Raw genomic sequence first — 15,017 nt, forward strand, 5'->3', positions numbered from 1 at the left:
TGTATCCTCAAATAATCGATGAACCCTTTAAAACTCTACTGCCATCCATCCACTTTTCAGAGTACTGCAGGGTTTATGTTTCTCGGTACCAGCCACAGCAACACACTCACAAGCACATCTTAGATCCTAATTCTCCTTAATGTATAGAGCAATCATCTCATCTGAACACTGAAGCCGAATGCAGTATACACCTCCTGCGATGGAACTTACAGTAGTCAATGCCATTGTTTGATCTGAAATAATTCTGTAAAAAAAAATCAATCTAGTTGTGACGTAATCAGAATATTTGTCCACAAAACCCCAGATGAGTCAGGCCGCTTCCAACATAACACTTAACACATTTCAGCAGTGCCTCAGTGCAAAATCTGGGGTTCCCAAGCCTTGGCTCTTGCCAACCTGTGCCTCATCCTCTTGGGAATTAGGTAAGGAGGACCCATCCCTCCAGGGAGAGTGTGCATTCCATCTCTTGAATTTCCATGTAGAGGTGGGATGTATGGAACTGTTTGGTTTGATACTTTTAAGCATGGAGATGAGTTTCCACACGTGTCTGACCACAAAAAACAAAAAATCCTCATTTATTAAGTGTTGTTTTTCACTGCACAGTGAAGTGTAAGTGTAATCTGCCCTCTGTTAAGACCAGCGTTGAAACACCTCTGAGAGCTAAACATTAATGAACTTTGCCACTTAACTCACTTTAGAGCTTTTCAACCTGAATTTGTGCTGACATTGATTTCCTGTTTTTCTCTGTGCGCAACACCTCTCTCGGGTTACAGAGGTAGTCGCCGTATCTAATAATACATTTGTAGCAGAATGCCGCTTCGTGCAAATATTGTTAGTCAATTTTCCACCCGCGAACAGCTTCCCCTATTATAGTTAGTCATTTCTTTCAGTGGTCTATTTGCTTTTCAGTTATTGGTCAGTGCGGGCCTGGCTGTTATAGTAATTCATGATAAGAATCTTTCAGTCAACAATCTAGAATATGAAAAATTAAACATTAAAGGCTTCAGCTCATTTTAATGAAACATTAAGTAAAGCAAAGTTGTTAAATAGATTTAAGCCTGAGCAGGTTTATTTACTTTTAGCTTCGGGAAATAAGAAATCTTATTTTTACAGCTTTATTAAAAATAAAAAAAATCCTCAATTGTTGAGTAGAGTTTATTCACTGCACACAGTGACTCTCCAATGAAGAGAGTTGAAATCCTCACTTTTGAAAGAAACTTTAGGCCTGAATACTAAAGAAAGCACATTTCAGAAGCACATTTGAAGGTAATTAAACAAATTACATGTTGAATTTCATCTGCTTTATTGTGGCGCACTGACAAACAGACCAAAACACAGAAATCCATTGCAAAACTACCTCTTAACAAACAACAATATAGAAGTTTTTTGTATTTGCAGCTGCTTATTAATATCAGCGGTTTTTGACAGCTTTTAAGGAGAACATGAATGTTCAATCATCCCACCAGTACAGAAATGAGAATACATTATCCCGCTACTCATGCTGAAAAAAAATATTGCACCAATACTGAAGTATTGCACCAATACTGAAAGACCAAATGCTCCTGTTGTCTCCACATTTTATACAACCGGAATGTTGGGCATAGGTTTTGAAGGCAGGAGCAGGATTAAAGACCAGATACAGAAAACGCCACCACACTTCATATCAACCTACTTTTAAAAACTGAAATCAAACAGCTTGCAGAATGGACTTCTCCTTTGAGGTTTGAACAGGTTGAAAGGTTTTATACATTTAAAAATAGAGAACATACATCTGACCCAATTTGTTGCTAATGGCTGGTAAAATTGTCTAAATGATTGAGAAAAAAAAACATAAATGAAACAAGATGGAGATTTCCTTTTAAATACTTAGCTATGGTTAGTAAGGCATTGAAAAAAAAAACCAGTAACAATTATAAAATGATTACAGCTGGAATAGATTGATTTTAAATTAGGAAGCCACAGAGTTGATTTTAACCAATTGGGATTCAAACTTGGAATGAATCGGAGAACAATTTGAGAATATGAAACCGTAAAAAATTGGACTTGCCCTCTGTCCAATTACACATCATAGAACACAAAACAGACTGCATTGTGGCATGCAATTAATGTTACCATTGTGTTTTGCTTAAAAAAACCTGAGCTATAATGAATCACAACACTATTTAACTATATAGGTTTTTCTTCGGTTCTCCATGATGGTGCACAGATTTCTATTCATCATATATATATTATTATATACACACACACTTAAAAAAAACACAACCTTTGATGAATTAATGAAAGATTTCCTATCAATGCACAGAATGTAAAACTGGTACAGAAGGGTGAAATTAAATATGTAAATTGAGAATATTCCAGTTACAATACTGACAGTTCATTGTGACTACTTTCATCATCAGTGAAATAGCCACGAGCAGTCCTCTATTAAATATATATAAAAAAAGTCTTCTACAGACATAAGTACAGATCAGTTTACAACAGCAATGATGCAAAGTAAAGCAAATAGCAGTTCCTTTCCAGCTGAGGCAGTTTGCCAGATTACCAGTTCTGATTATCCCAGCCATCATCCAGAGTTCCTTTTTCTTTCTTTGGAGATTGTTTACTCTTGTTCTCCCCTCCCACAGCCCAGTTATTATCCCAACTGTCCCAGTCGTTACCACTGTTAGTTTGCTTTTCTGTGCTTGGCTTTGCACCCCAGGCATCCCAGTTTTCATTGTTCTTTTCAGTCGAACCCCAAACTTCTGCACTTTGGGGTGAAGTGGCCTTGGAGTTCTCACCTTGACCAAAGCTGTCCCAGAAGTTGTTTTCAAATCCGCTGTTCTGGTAACTTTCTCCAGGTGGGCAACTGCCAATGAAGAGGACATTGGCAAACATTAAGACTCAATCTAAAGATGCGGATAGAATCATAAAAAACAGCACGCACAAATGCAAGTGTGAGGTGTAAATGGTGCAAATGTTCCTTCCACAGTGAATACTTTAACAACACAAGCACTTCTTACTTTTAAATTATTTTCTTCTCCTGAAGGATTAGTATGCCGTGTTTCATCGACAAAATGCAGTCACTGCACTTCATAGTGTAATCGGTGAAGCACTTTGAGACTTCCTCCCAAAGCAAGAGGCACAATACCAAATGTAAGTATAGAGTCACTGCACACAGCAGAGTGAATTTATCATCCACAGAATGATAGATAAAGAAGTTTGGTATTTTGGTATAACATCATTCAACTAAATGACCCTATTTGGATTGCTGAAGACATTGTGCTGTGTTTTTAGCTGTGCATTACCTTTGTGAGGCTGACGGGTCACCTTCTTTATTTGAAAAGAAAGAATTGACATCTTTCCACCCTTTCGTACTCACTCCCTGGACCTATGGGTATAAACAACAAGGCTAAATAAACGGTTAGTTGATGGAAAGCAAGACGAACAAGTTTACATATGACAGAAATCATATACAAGACTACAATCAAGTGCAAGGATTATTATCATCATCATCATCAATTGTGTGGCTGATTGTTATTGGGGATTCTTCAAACAATTAGTTTTCATGTTACAAAATGTTGCATATTTATAAATATACAAATCCTTCAAATTCAAGGATTGTTATTTATTTACAAAAAAAGTAAGCAAACTTATACATCAGGACTATGTTAACTTGGTAGTTCACACACAATCTTACGCATGTGCATTACATGTTGGCAAGACGCATGTAGTTCGGCATTATGCTTGTGGGTTATTATCTATGGATCTAAAGGGATGGCAATCCTAGGTCATTTCAGATCAGGATACAGTTGTTTCTACAGAAACATTTGTACATTTTCTACAGAAACACTTACCACAACATCAATTATCAATGCCAGCAAATAAGGAGAAAAAACAACAAATTAGTGTTGAACCAAATAAAAATACCCCAAGTCCACATAAGTCAGTCTTCATTTTTGGCAACTGTGCATCTATTTCATACAAACACAATGGAACTTTCTAAAATAAATCTGCTTTTTTAAATCTAATATATATATATTTAGAACATATCTATATCAGTAAATATATTACTGCCTGCAAGTGAACTAGCGAAATGAACGAGGACAACATTCATTTGCCTAATATCTGGAATTTATTTCCAAACTAATCTAAGTAGCGAATTCAACCATTTTTAATCTTGGATACAATTTACTTCTCAGCTGCTAGCAGCAGTTGCACAAACTCTGAAGGCTGGCTTTAAGTGATCAGAGGTGTCTTTCTGCCATGAGGAAGCCATCCTCCGTACCTTGTGGGCAAGTTCGAAGACACCACTGGAGACATCATCTAAAATGTTTCTCTCTTTCACCTGTTTGTGTACAAACATTTTCAGTTATTAAAAATGTTATATTTGTGAAGTAGTAGTCACCAATTTATTGAACTGGTAATTAAAACACCATTTATCAGCCTAATAAATCTATTCTTAAAAAAAACTGGTGTGAAAGCACCATTTATGCAGAGCAATGGAAATAGTCATATTTTAAATATTTTCCATAATATATTAAATGTCTATTAGTAAGATAAACACAACAGAATGATCTGCCACTAGAGGGCATGTGTAGCAAACCTTGGAAACTTGTGTTACTGTGATTGGGGGGGGGGGGGAATCAAACATAAAATACCTTAAGTTATTGAGTCACAGGTATCCATTGGTTTTAAGAGCACAGTGGATGAATAATGAGATAACAACCTGTGACAATTTAAATGGCAAAAAAAAATATTTTTGCATCGCCAGCAGCCTGCTTGTCATTACGATGTTGCAATCGATGCCAGGTTAATTACCAAGTGATTCGAAATTTTAAGTGCCTATTAAAGCAGACATTAAAAGTAAACTGGCAAACAAATGAGGAGTAAAGAGGCATTAAAAACCCATAAGTGAATCTGTAATAAGAATACAAGTTGATTTGCATTCCCAAATCATATAACTAAGGGCATAAATCAAAACAGAATCAATTCTAGTTTATCAACTCTACATAAGAATACTAATACTCAGTACTCGATTCAATACTTTGGCTGTAAAATATAATCCATCTTTACAAAACTTGATCTCAAGTTGCAAGACATTTACATGGGATATATGAAATTAATAGCCCTGCACCAGTGATTGGCATCTGTTTTGAAATCTAACTTTGCAATATAGTTTCATTTAAGTATAGAAATCAATCCATTCAAAAAATGTGTAAAATTATACATATATTAATACTTTATTTAGGTCTGTGTGAAAACAAACAATGGAACTGAAATGAAGATTGATCCAAACAAGTAAGGAACTAGGCGGTCTTGGAAAGTTGAATTTTAGACATACTGATTTTTAAAATCACCCGTAGTTACTAGGAAAAAAATTATTCTTGAAAAGTTTCATGCAATCAAAAAGACTTTCGCAAAGTAGAGAAATAAAGCTGTATATGCAAAGGAGCATTTAAAAATTATTAAAAAGCTGTTCACTAATGGTCAAGAGGCAATCATACAAAATTTCAGACTCTTAAACAATCACAGGGATTCAGATTTCAGTGATTTGAGAACAAAATATTGCTCGAGGTTATTCAGAAATTTAATGCTCATTATAATTGTCACAGGAAATGAGTTTTGTAATGCGTTATTCCGATCAACAACTGAGGGATATTGGAAATTCTAGCACATTCACACAGGCAAATGCTTGAAATGATTTATTATTCTAAGAGTCATTAACTCCACTGTTAATAGAGGCGATTAAAAATGATCCATTAGAAAAATTCTGCGAAGCAAGTTGTATCATGCAGGACTATGTTACCTTGTCCTGAGCAGGTTTGATCACATTCTCATTAATTGTGTGACCTAACTCTGTAGCCTATTTAAAAAGCAAGAAAGACATTTCAGTGTTGAAAAATGCACATCTTACATATGTACCTCCGACACATGCAGCAACCAAACAGCACAACATAGTATTGTTTCAGAATGGCCGACTAGTGCATGCAGACAAGACAGAGATGAAACGAATAGTGAGAAACAATCCAAGGTTTTACATGACAGACTAACGTTTCAGCCAGTTATTTATAATTTTGCAATGTGACATATCCAATACAATAAGTAGCAAGCAACGTGGATTATAGTTTCCCTTCACTACCAGATGAAAAGTCACACTTTGAATTTGAATCTAAAGGTCAACCCACAAAGGGATGATTTCCATATAAAATAATCTTACCTCACACTCTAGAAATGCAAACTTTCCCAAGATAAGGCTATTTGACTAATTCTGCTCCAACTTTCAATGTGTGTAAATAACTTAAAAAATAGCAGAGAACAGACTTATCTGAGGATTCCCAGATTTAGCAAATTGTTAATCAGTTAGCTAAAACACCAACTTCAAGGTGAATATCTGCACATTTGTAAGCTATTAACTTCTGCAATTATTCAGGTACTATAACCTTTGAATCTTGCAATCTAATCAGGAACGAAAGTACAACGGGAGTTTATAAAAGGTCAAAGAGTTGTTTGCAGCTGTGACAAAGCTTGTACAACTTTTGTTACTAAACTTTTTTTAATTATTAAAAACATTCGATTGGTAATGCCAAATAGTAAAAGAATAATTGACTACAAATGGAAATATTTTTAAAGCACTGATTGCAACAGACTAACTGCTCAAAAATGTTTCTATAAAATAATATCACTTCAACAAAAAAGGATCACCATGTGATGGAACCAACCAAGCAAAAGGAAGATGTACATAACACAGCAGACAACTAGTATGAAATAATTTTACTGATGTAGAATCTGCCATGCACAGAAAGTAGGTATTTTACCGGCTCTGGCTGCTGTTTGTAAGCCCAAACCTTCATCCAGCAAGTAAGTAAGAAGGACAGAAGGAGCACCCTTTAGTGATTCACCCTTTTATCCAAATACCAGTTGATCCGGATTACTGACATTAAAAAACACATCAATCCGACATCTGCTAGTTCTACATGCTTTAAGTGCCACAATTACACTTACAGTTTCTACTGCCCAAAACACAATATGAAATGCATAATTACATAACAAATGCCTTTCACATTTGAAACATTAAGCAATTCTAGCAGAAAACAAGTGTAGCTGTTGTGAGAAGCCAGTTCAATGTAATACTATCTCAGCTGTTTAAAGCCACATCCAGTGCTAACTCTCTCATCCTGTAAATATTTTGTCACACACAAAAAAAATCACCTTCTGTGATGCCTGGCTGCCGAGTTTCACTGCCTGTTTCGAAATAAATAAAAACAGATTAATATTATTAAGTACTTTTAACAACTTACTATAACAGTGGGAAATGGCAATAGAGGAAAGAGCATTATTGAATGAGACGGATTGGTACTTCGATGCTGTAAGCACTAACAACTTTTTTTAAAAAGCTTGCTAAAAGTTAAATACACCTGCAAGATTTCAAATTAAATACCAGAATCATTCCGCACTTACAAACTGCACGTTTTGCAGCAAATGGCTAGGATATTCACAGTGATTCACCCCAAAAAGTACTGAATAATTTGAGGTTGCGCAGTGCAATCCCAAATTAAATTGTGCCGGTTGCCAAGAGCACTGTTTAAGCGGGAGATTTTAGCAACGTAAGGATTCACACATTGCAATATATTCACAGCAGGTTCAATCAATTCAGCTTCAAGAGTACTTGGGCGTTCCAATCATGTTAATTTTAAAGCGAGTTACATGAGCAGCTCCCACAATAAAGGTGTGAACATATAGTTACCCCTTCTTTTGCTGCTGATGCAAACTTGGTCGCTCCAACTGTAAAACTGCTCCATCCCTGTTAAAACAGAGGACAATTTTAATGGACTATCCACTCACACCAGTTATACATTATTTTTCCTTTTCAGCGTGGCACTCGAGTTTCAGACATTTTAAACATATCTTTACTTTTAATCAACTCAAAGTAACCAGTTTTAGAACTGCAGTCGAAAAATTGTAAATCATAGTTAAACTATTCAACATATTAGTGCAAGAGTCACTGCCCAATGTCCTGCCAAAATAATCCCCCAGTTAAAACTGGTCTTTCACTACTTGGCTGTTTGTGGGACATTGTTTGACTGCCCTGTTCACCCACAAATACACACAAGTACTGCACTTTACGATAAAATCATGTGAAATGCGTTGAGACATTTGGCAACATGATAAGGTGCTATATCAAATGATTATTGTTATAACGGGGATTTTTCTATACCGAATAAATCGACGTCATGGCGTTGTTGAGAAAGTCGTCTTCTTTCTTCTGAGTGACTGTGTTTCCAAATCCAACATAGCGATTGTCCTGACTGTTGTATCCTCCACCACTGTACAGAATTGAAAGCAAATAAATGAAACACGACTCCTTCAATTGCTAGCAGTACATTAATGAGACCTACAGACAAAAAGGAATTTCTTAATATTTGCAAGTGATGTGCTGCGTACCTTTGATAGGAGCTATCATCATTCAGCCAGTCATCAAATGTTTTATCAGAGGATGATGCAGATGTCTGGTTAGGTCCAGCGGAACTACTGCAAAAGCAAAAAAAAAACCTCAATATTAAAATAGACATAAACGCATTGAATTCAAAGGTTTCACCATCAAATTCCTTAGCCCAAGCACTATTAGGTGCTATTGTCTCAGTAAAAACAGTCAAATGAGAGTGTGTACCAGTCAGTTTTAAACAGAAATAATCTCCCTCAAAGTTTTTATTTATGAACCAGTTGTTAATAACTGCCCCTGAACAATTTAGGTAACAATAATGCCTTGGTAATGATGAATCATTTATTTCATTCATGGAAAAACCCTTGAAATTCGCAACCAAGCAATCATACTGTATTAGGATAAATTCATATTTTGATTGATTTTATCAGAATATATCCCAACATGTATTAGCGCTCAACAGGCTTGGACTACATGAATTTGTCACTGTGGGAATACTATATTATTATATTCCTAATTAATAATAAATGAGAATGAGGAGTAAATACCGGTGAGCTGAAGAAAGGGACATTTTAGGCTGAGGTGGTGTCCAGCTTTGGGCAGCTGAGTTTTCAATCGACCATTCTCTACCCTCAGCCAAGGTAGCAACCTAAAAACAGTAAAGTAGAGTAAATCCTGAGAAGAGTAAATGCATACTAAGTTGGCTCTCAAAGCAACAGATGCATCATTTTATAAATTTACTCTTGTAATTTAATAACAGATTATATAACCCAGAGGTTCTAAATATGTATATAGTTAATGATGCAGAAATCAGTCTGTTCAGGGAGTTGCCTAGAAACAAGTTAAACATGTGTGTATGACTCAAATGCAGTATGTGCTAGAAGTACATAAGCAACAAAATACAAAAAACAATGCTAAGTGAATTTAATGCTATGAACAGCTGCTGTTTAGTTAGCTTCCTCAAGGCCAGCTTCAGGAATATTCACATTCAAGATCTTGACCATTACGTTTTGTAGCTATTTTGTCTGTTTAATCAATCTCATATATAATATATATATACACACACATACATATATACACTCACACACCACCCTTCCTACAATTAAAAGAAGCATAGCTCATAGATCATTAATCCAGTTCATTAAATAGAGGCTCATTTTTAAAAAAAATAGATTTGTTCTGTATAAATGTGCACCTTTAAGCCTTTCTGCTATTGAAGTTATAGTCACTGGAGGTATTGGCAAAGTGTAAGTTGTAAATAGCTTTTCTGGCTATCCGAAAACAAGAATCAACATACCCACTAGTCAGCTGAAAAGCATTACCATACCTGATCTCGGAAAAGCGCTGCAGCTCGACTATTATACTTCTCGTGCAGTGTCCAACACGGATCAGCATCCTGCGATTCCAGAAATTGACGAAATTTAGCATTGCCTCCAGCTTTCATCTTTTCCAACTCCAGGTCTTTCCATTTGTCCATGGTGACAGACCGGACGAAGCTAAGAAAGATTTTGTGTTTGCAAATTAAATCCAGATTTACGTCTCAAGAAATTGAGCAACACCTTTGCGTAGCACTTTGAAAAATCTGAGCACAAGCTTGAGATGGGAGAGAAGTAGGGGGAAGATGTCGAATGGAACAATCAAGATAGATTTTTGGCGAGTTTTATAAAATAAATAAATAATGCTAACATTCGATACAGTGGCTTTCAATCATGAGGATGTCTCAAAAGGCTTTGCAGGATTTACTGTGCCGTTACCTTACATTGTATCAGAGAGTTTGCAGTGAAAACAGAGAGAGGGGGAAAGGTAGAGGGGCTTGGGAAGAGTTCCAGAGAATGGAGGAATGTGGCTGAAAGCTTCCCCACCATAACTTTAATTATGTATTGATCAACCACACCTTTTTGTTGATTACATAAAATGAATAATGAAGCAGTACTGAAACAGTGAGTCATTTTATTGGTATCATTCCAGGCTAGTGAGGATAAAGGAAGACATTTGTTTTAAACTTAAATTAAGTCTACAAAATACAAGAGAATTACCTCAATTACCTCAAACTACTTGTCTAAATGAATACTCCATTAATGCTGACATTTCTTAATAACACTTCTATCTGATTTTCCCTGTTATAATTCATGCTTGTACCTCAGGTGAACTCCTAGGCCTCTGTGTTTTCCTGAGCATTCAAGACAAATCCATATTCCATAGGTTACACTGACCCATTGTGGATTGAATGCTCTGCATTCAAAGCAAATCTACAAAAGATAAAATAGATATTGAACAAAAAAAACTGTCACATTAGCTCCCAAGACATTTAGAATAATAATGCTACACTGGATCATCTTGTATTTGATTGTGGAGGGAAACAGCTGATTATAGCAAAAGCACAAATCCTTTGACAATTAAGAGATTGGAATGCATTTTTTTTGTTTTGTCTTGACAGATTATGAATTCAGAATCAATTCTGCACTAGGGAGCTGATACTCCACATGAAATGTATCGCATGGTAATACAATTATGAATAAGCAGCAGGTGTTACCATTAAATAAGATGAAAAGTCCTACAATCACAGGGTTAATCCTTAATTTGGTATCAAATTGTATTAAGCAAAAGATTAAAGTACTGTAGAGTACTGTGCTTCGGAACATTGTGTTTTACTGAAGTCAAATTGTGTCTGATGTAGATACCTATTACTGTACATACATTGTTTTCATCCTGAGTCCTCACTTCCTTAAGAACTCGTCTTGTCCTTGGACTTGCCATTTTGCCTGAAATCAAAGATCACAACACAGTAGCTAGTTTTAAATCTTTAGTAAAATGATTTGAGGACAAATTACTGCACTGTTTGTTATGGTGAGGGTCAGTTTCATCATTTTGATTCAGCATGCAAAATAAAATATAAGCAAAATTACCAATGTGGAACCTCTATTTATCTAAATGATTTATCAGAATTTAGAACCAACTCTTTTTCAGCCTCACCCTGGCATAGATAACATGAAATCTACAAATGTGTGCCTCATCAGGATCCCCATCCAAGCAGTTTCTTTGTGGATTTTACTTACTCCAGCAGTTATTTATCGTTTAAAATTGTCTTCCTGTCTCCAACACCCTTCTGCCAAGCTCACAATTGCTCCAGCCAGTTGCATTGTCATTCCACAAACCAATCACAATCACTCCACCATGTCCTTCACCTCTCTCACAAGATTGCTTCCAGAATCGATGTAAGATGACCACTGTTCCCAAAACCTATTTGGAGTCATATCTCCCAATATCTCTCCATTCAATAACTCTGATTCCATAACGGAAAATCTCAGGCCAGAACAACCAAACTTGGTACTGAGTGCATGAATTCTTGATGTCATCACAGTCGTATTACAGTGAAGTGTGATGCAGTCAGGAATGCACAAGCCGTTATTGGTAATGTATTTCTATTTTGGCAGATTATTTTTCTCACCTCATTATTGTTATGGCTTCTTCCTGCACTGTCTCCCTTGTGTCTGACATCTCTAACTCCCTCGGTAACACGGATGCAAAAGAGATTTTAAAAAAAACTTAAAAATCCCACTCTACGTTACTACTTCCTAAATTTCCTTGTGAATCCCTCTGCGTATTATCCACCTTAAGTTATTAATTTCTTTACTTCAGTTAATTTTGCTAAAGCAATTACATGTCGGAGGTTGGGGTTCAATTGATGAGAGACAAAGTTTGGGGGCCCCAAAATGTGCATCGGAGTACTGCTGTTGTTTAACCAGCTAAAACCTCATAGTTTGCCATTGACAGCACTCTCTGGGAAGCTTCCTGCTACTTTTTCAGCTAGATCACCCTACCTGTTAGGGCTCTGGTTTGAAAGAATAATGAGACTGTGTGGGATGAATTTCTGGTCCCAGTGACCACTTCGCCCCTCCAAACCTTGTCAAAGAAGCACGCTGGCTGGATTGTTATCAGCAATACATTGGAATAGTGTGATCCAGCCTGGCTCAGGAACCTACATTGCCACAAACTACTGATTCCATGCCAGATTTCCTTTGTAATTTTGAGGCAAGTCAGCTTCAAGGAGACCCTGCTTATCACAAGCTGGGCATTTGACAAGTGACAAGCACAGCCCTTAGTAAGTGGATATTGCATACCAGGAATTTGCTACAAGTTCTGATGAACAGCACAGCTCAGATTGAAATGTGTGAGAACATTGTCATTATCTAGGATAGGAACGTCATCATCTCTTGCCATTGAGCGATGATTCCAACAGTTGGAGGTGCAGAGCTTGAGCAGCGATGCTTACTGCTCTGCATACCAATCAAGGTAGATATCAAGCCCTTGATTATACAAGAGTGTATTCACGAACCAGGTTTCAGGGTCCCAAGCCTCAGTTTCCTCATCAGCTATTCAATGGACATCTACCATCAGCGTGGTGAGAGGTCTTTTTATAACAGTAAGATTGATCCCTTAAAAGTTATTAGATCTCAAGACATCATGTCTGAGCACAGTATAAACCGATTTCTACACATTGCCCTTATACTGCAGGGGTATGAGTCAGTGAATTAAAAGAAAACAACTAGAGGCCGTAACAGAAGACAGCCTCGAGCGCAATACGTTTTCAAATCCCTCAACTGAACCCGGATTTACACTATGCTTATCAAATCAATCTCAGCATTTCATTGTGAAGAGTGCAGTATAAAGGCATCAGTATTCGTAGGGTTCAGTTCACCAGAAATTCACTCCAGAAACAAGTCCATTTGTACGTTTACTGCTTTATCAATTGAAACGTGCAGCACAAGGATTTTCAGAATTTTAAATCTGTTGCTGTCAGTGCAGACATTTTTTTGTTTTGTTTTTGTCAGCCACCCTGCTGCTGCAAGGATTTTGGAATTAGCCCAAGACGTGCAAAGAGAACAAAATTTCCCATTATTAACGAGCTCCTTGGTCTGGCTGACGGGATGACTTTCAATAACTAAATAAATAATAATAATAGTAATTTGCTCACTCACTCCACGACTGTTTTGTGGGATGCCGCTGTGCGCAATTCGCCCACAAATATTCGGTCAATTCACTTCGCAGTCTATTCTGCGAAGCGCTTTTGAGAGGTCGAAAAGACGCGAAAAGCGCTGTATCAAACGCAAAGCATTATTATTATTGTTATTACTACTATAACCGGCTGCCGCCTTTCGCCCGCAAAACATACAGTCAACTCGCCACGCAGTACATTCTGCGAAGGCGCTTTGAGAGGCGTTTCGAAGACGTGACAAGGCGCTGTAGTAGCAAATGCCGGGATCATTATTGTTGTTGTTATTTGGAAGAAGCAGCAGCGCCTGAGCCCAAATTGGGGGGTGGGGTTGGGGGGGGGTTGGGGGAGAGGAGAGGGGAAGGGAGAAAAAAATGGGGTGGGGTGGGATTTGTAAGGATAAGTTTCTTATTCCTTGGTGTCAGATTAGATGAGACAGGGAGAGGAGACACAAACCTCAGGCCCGGGGTCGGTCTCTCTCTCTCTCTGTCTGTCTGTCTGTCTGTCTGGGAGCTGCTGCCAGCTCAAGTGTCAGTGCAACCTAACTTTGCAGCTGCCGGCGAGGCCTTGACGGACGTGCGACGCGAACCAATCACGCGTCAGCCAGCGGGTCACCTGACACCGGAGGGGGCGGGGACGGACTTGACTGACTGCGCTCGGCCCCTCCCCCCCCCTTGAGCAAGTTAGGTTGCATCACAAGGCGCCGGCGGCGGCGGCGCCGACAACACCACGACTAACCGGTTGACAAAAGCCGCGGCGTCCCGACCGAACACAAAGGCGGGCGGAGAGCGGGGAGCCAAACCGTCGGCTATCGAGCAGCTGCAGTGAAAAGGAGCCGCTTCATCGAGCCGAGCGCGGGGACGCTCGCTCCCAGGCGGCCGCCATCTTTGACGACGTTGCACTGTTGCAAAGGCCGCCGGGTATTTCCTGCCCTCGTGACCAGCGGTGACGTGGGACCCCGTCACGTGTCCGTGTGCTCGCTCTGGGCCGCCGGAGACGCGCGGAGCGACGGCGGAGGTGGTGGTGGTGTTGGGGCCTCGACGAGCGACGGCGGCTTTTCGCCCAATGGCGGCGGCCTGTGGTCAGTGTCAGGGCGTGTAGTGTAGCACACCGTGGGGAGGGGGGGGGAGTGGAGTTTCCCCCGGGATGAGGGGTGGGGAGGAAGAGAGGGAGGAGGGATGGGGGGGGGGGTAGAGTGGTGGGGGTAGAGTGGGGGGAGGATAGAGGGGGAGGGATAGAGTGGGGGGAGGGATAGAGTGGGGGGGGATAGAGTGGGGGAGGGATAGAGTAGGAGGGGAGGGATAGAGTGGGGGGGAGGGATAGAGTAGGAGGGTAGGGATAGAGTGGGGGGGATAGAGGAGGGGGAGGATAGAGGGGGGGGGATAGAGTAGGGGAGGGATAGAGGGAGGATAGTGGGGGGAGATAGAGGGGGAGGGATAGAGTGGGGGGATAGAGTGGGGGAGGGATAGAGGAGGGGGGTGGGATAAAGTGTGGGGGAAGGGATAGAGTGGGGGGGAAGGATACAGTGGGGGAGGGAGGATAGAGAGTGGGGGGGGAGAATAGAGAAGGGGGAGGGATAGAGTGGGTGGGGGGAGGATAGCGGGG

General features: G+C 39.2%; 1 protein-coding gene across 6 annotated transcripts; it reads right to left on the reverse strand.

Moving 5' to 3' along the window:
• Window positions 1-1,279: 1,279 nt before the first annotated feature.
• arfgap1 (ADP-ribosylation factor GTPase activating protein 1) lies at window positions 1,280-14,320 on the reverse strand. 6 transcript variants are annotated; one of them, XM_007911318.2, is made up of 14 exons: window positions 14,151-14,320; window positions 11,117-11,181; window positions 10,559-10,668; window positions 9,747-9,915; window positions 8,968-9,068; window positions 8,422-8,508; window positions 8,195-8,303; window positions 7,724-7,780; window positions 7,189-7,221; window positions 6,795-6,824; window positions 5,786-5,842; window positions 4,265-4,324; window positions 3,285-3,367; window positions 1,280-2,845 (listed from the first exon to the last, which is right to left on the reverse strand). In XM_007911318.2, exons 2-14 carry the CDS (start codon window positions 11,174-11,176, stop codon window positions 2,539-2,541), a joined length of 1,263 nt encoding a protein of 420 aa, XP_007909509.1. In that variant the 5' UTR covers window positions 11,177-11,181; window positions 14,151-14,320; the 3' UTR covers window positions 1,280-2,538. The 6 variants fall into 6 exon arrangements, with proteins under 6 accessions (XP_007909509.1, XP_007909516.1, XP_007909523.1 ...); XM_007911325.2 differs by lacking the exon at window positions 6,795-6,824 and having other exon boundaries at window positions 14,151-14,308; XM_007911332.2 differs by lacking the exon at window positions 4,265-4,324 and having other exon boundaries at window positions 3,285-3,361; window positions 14,151-14,308.
• Between the last annotated feature and the right edge of the window lie 697 nt (window positions 14,321-15,017).

This window comes from Callorhinchus milii, unplaced genomic scaffold, assembly GCF_018977255.1.
Source record: "Callorhinchus milii isolate IMCB2004 unplaced genomic scaffold, IMCB_Cmil_1.0 Scaffold18, whole genome shotgun sequence".
Lineage (NCBI taxonomy): Eukaryota > Metazoa > Chordata > Chondrichthyes > Chimaeriformes > Callorhinchidae > Callorhinchus > Callorhinchus milii.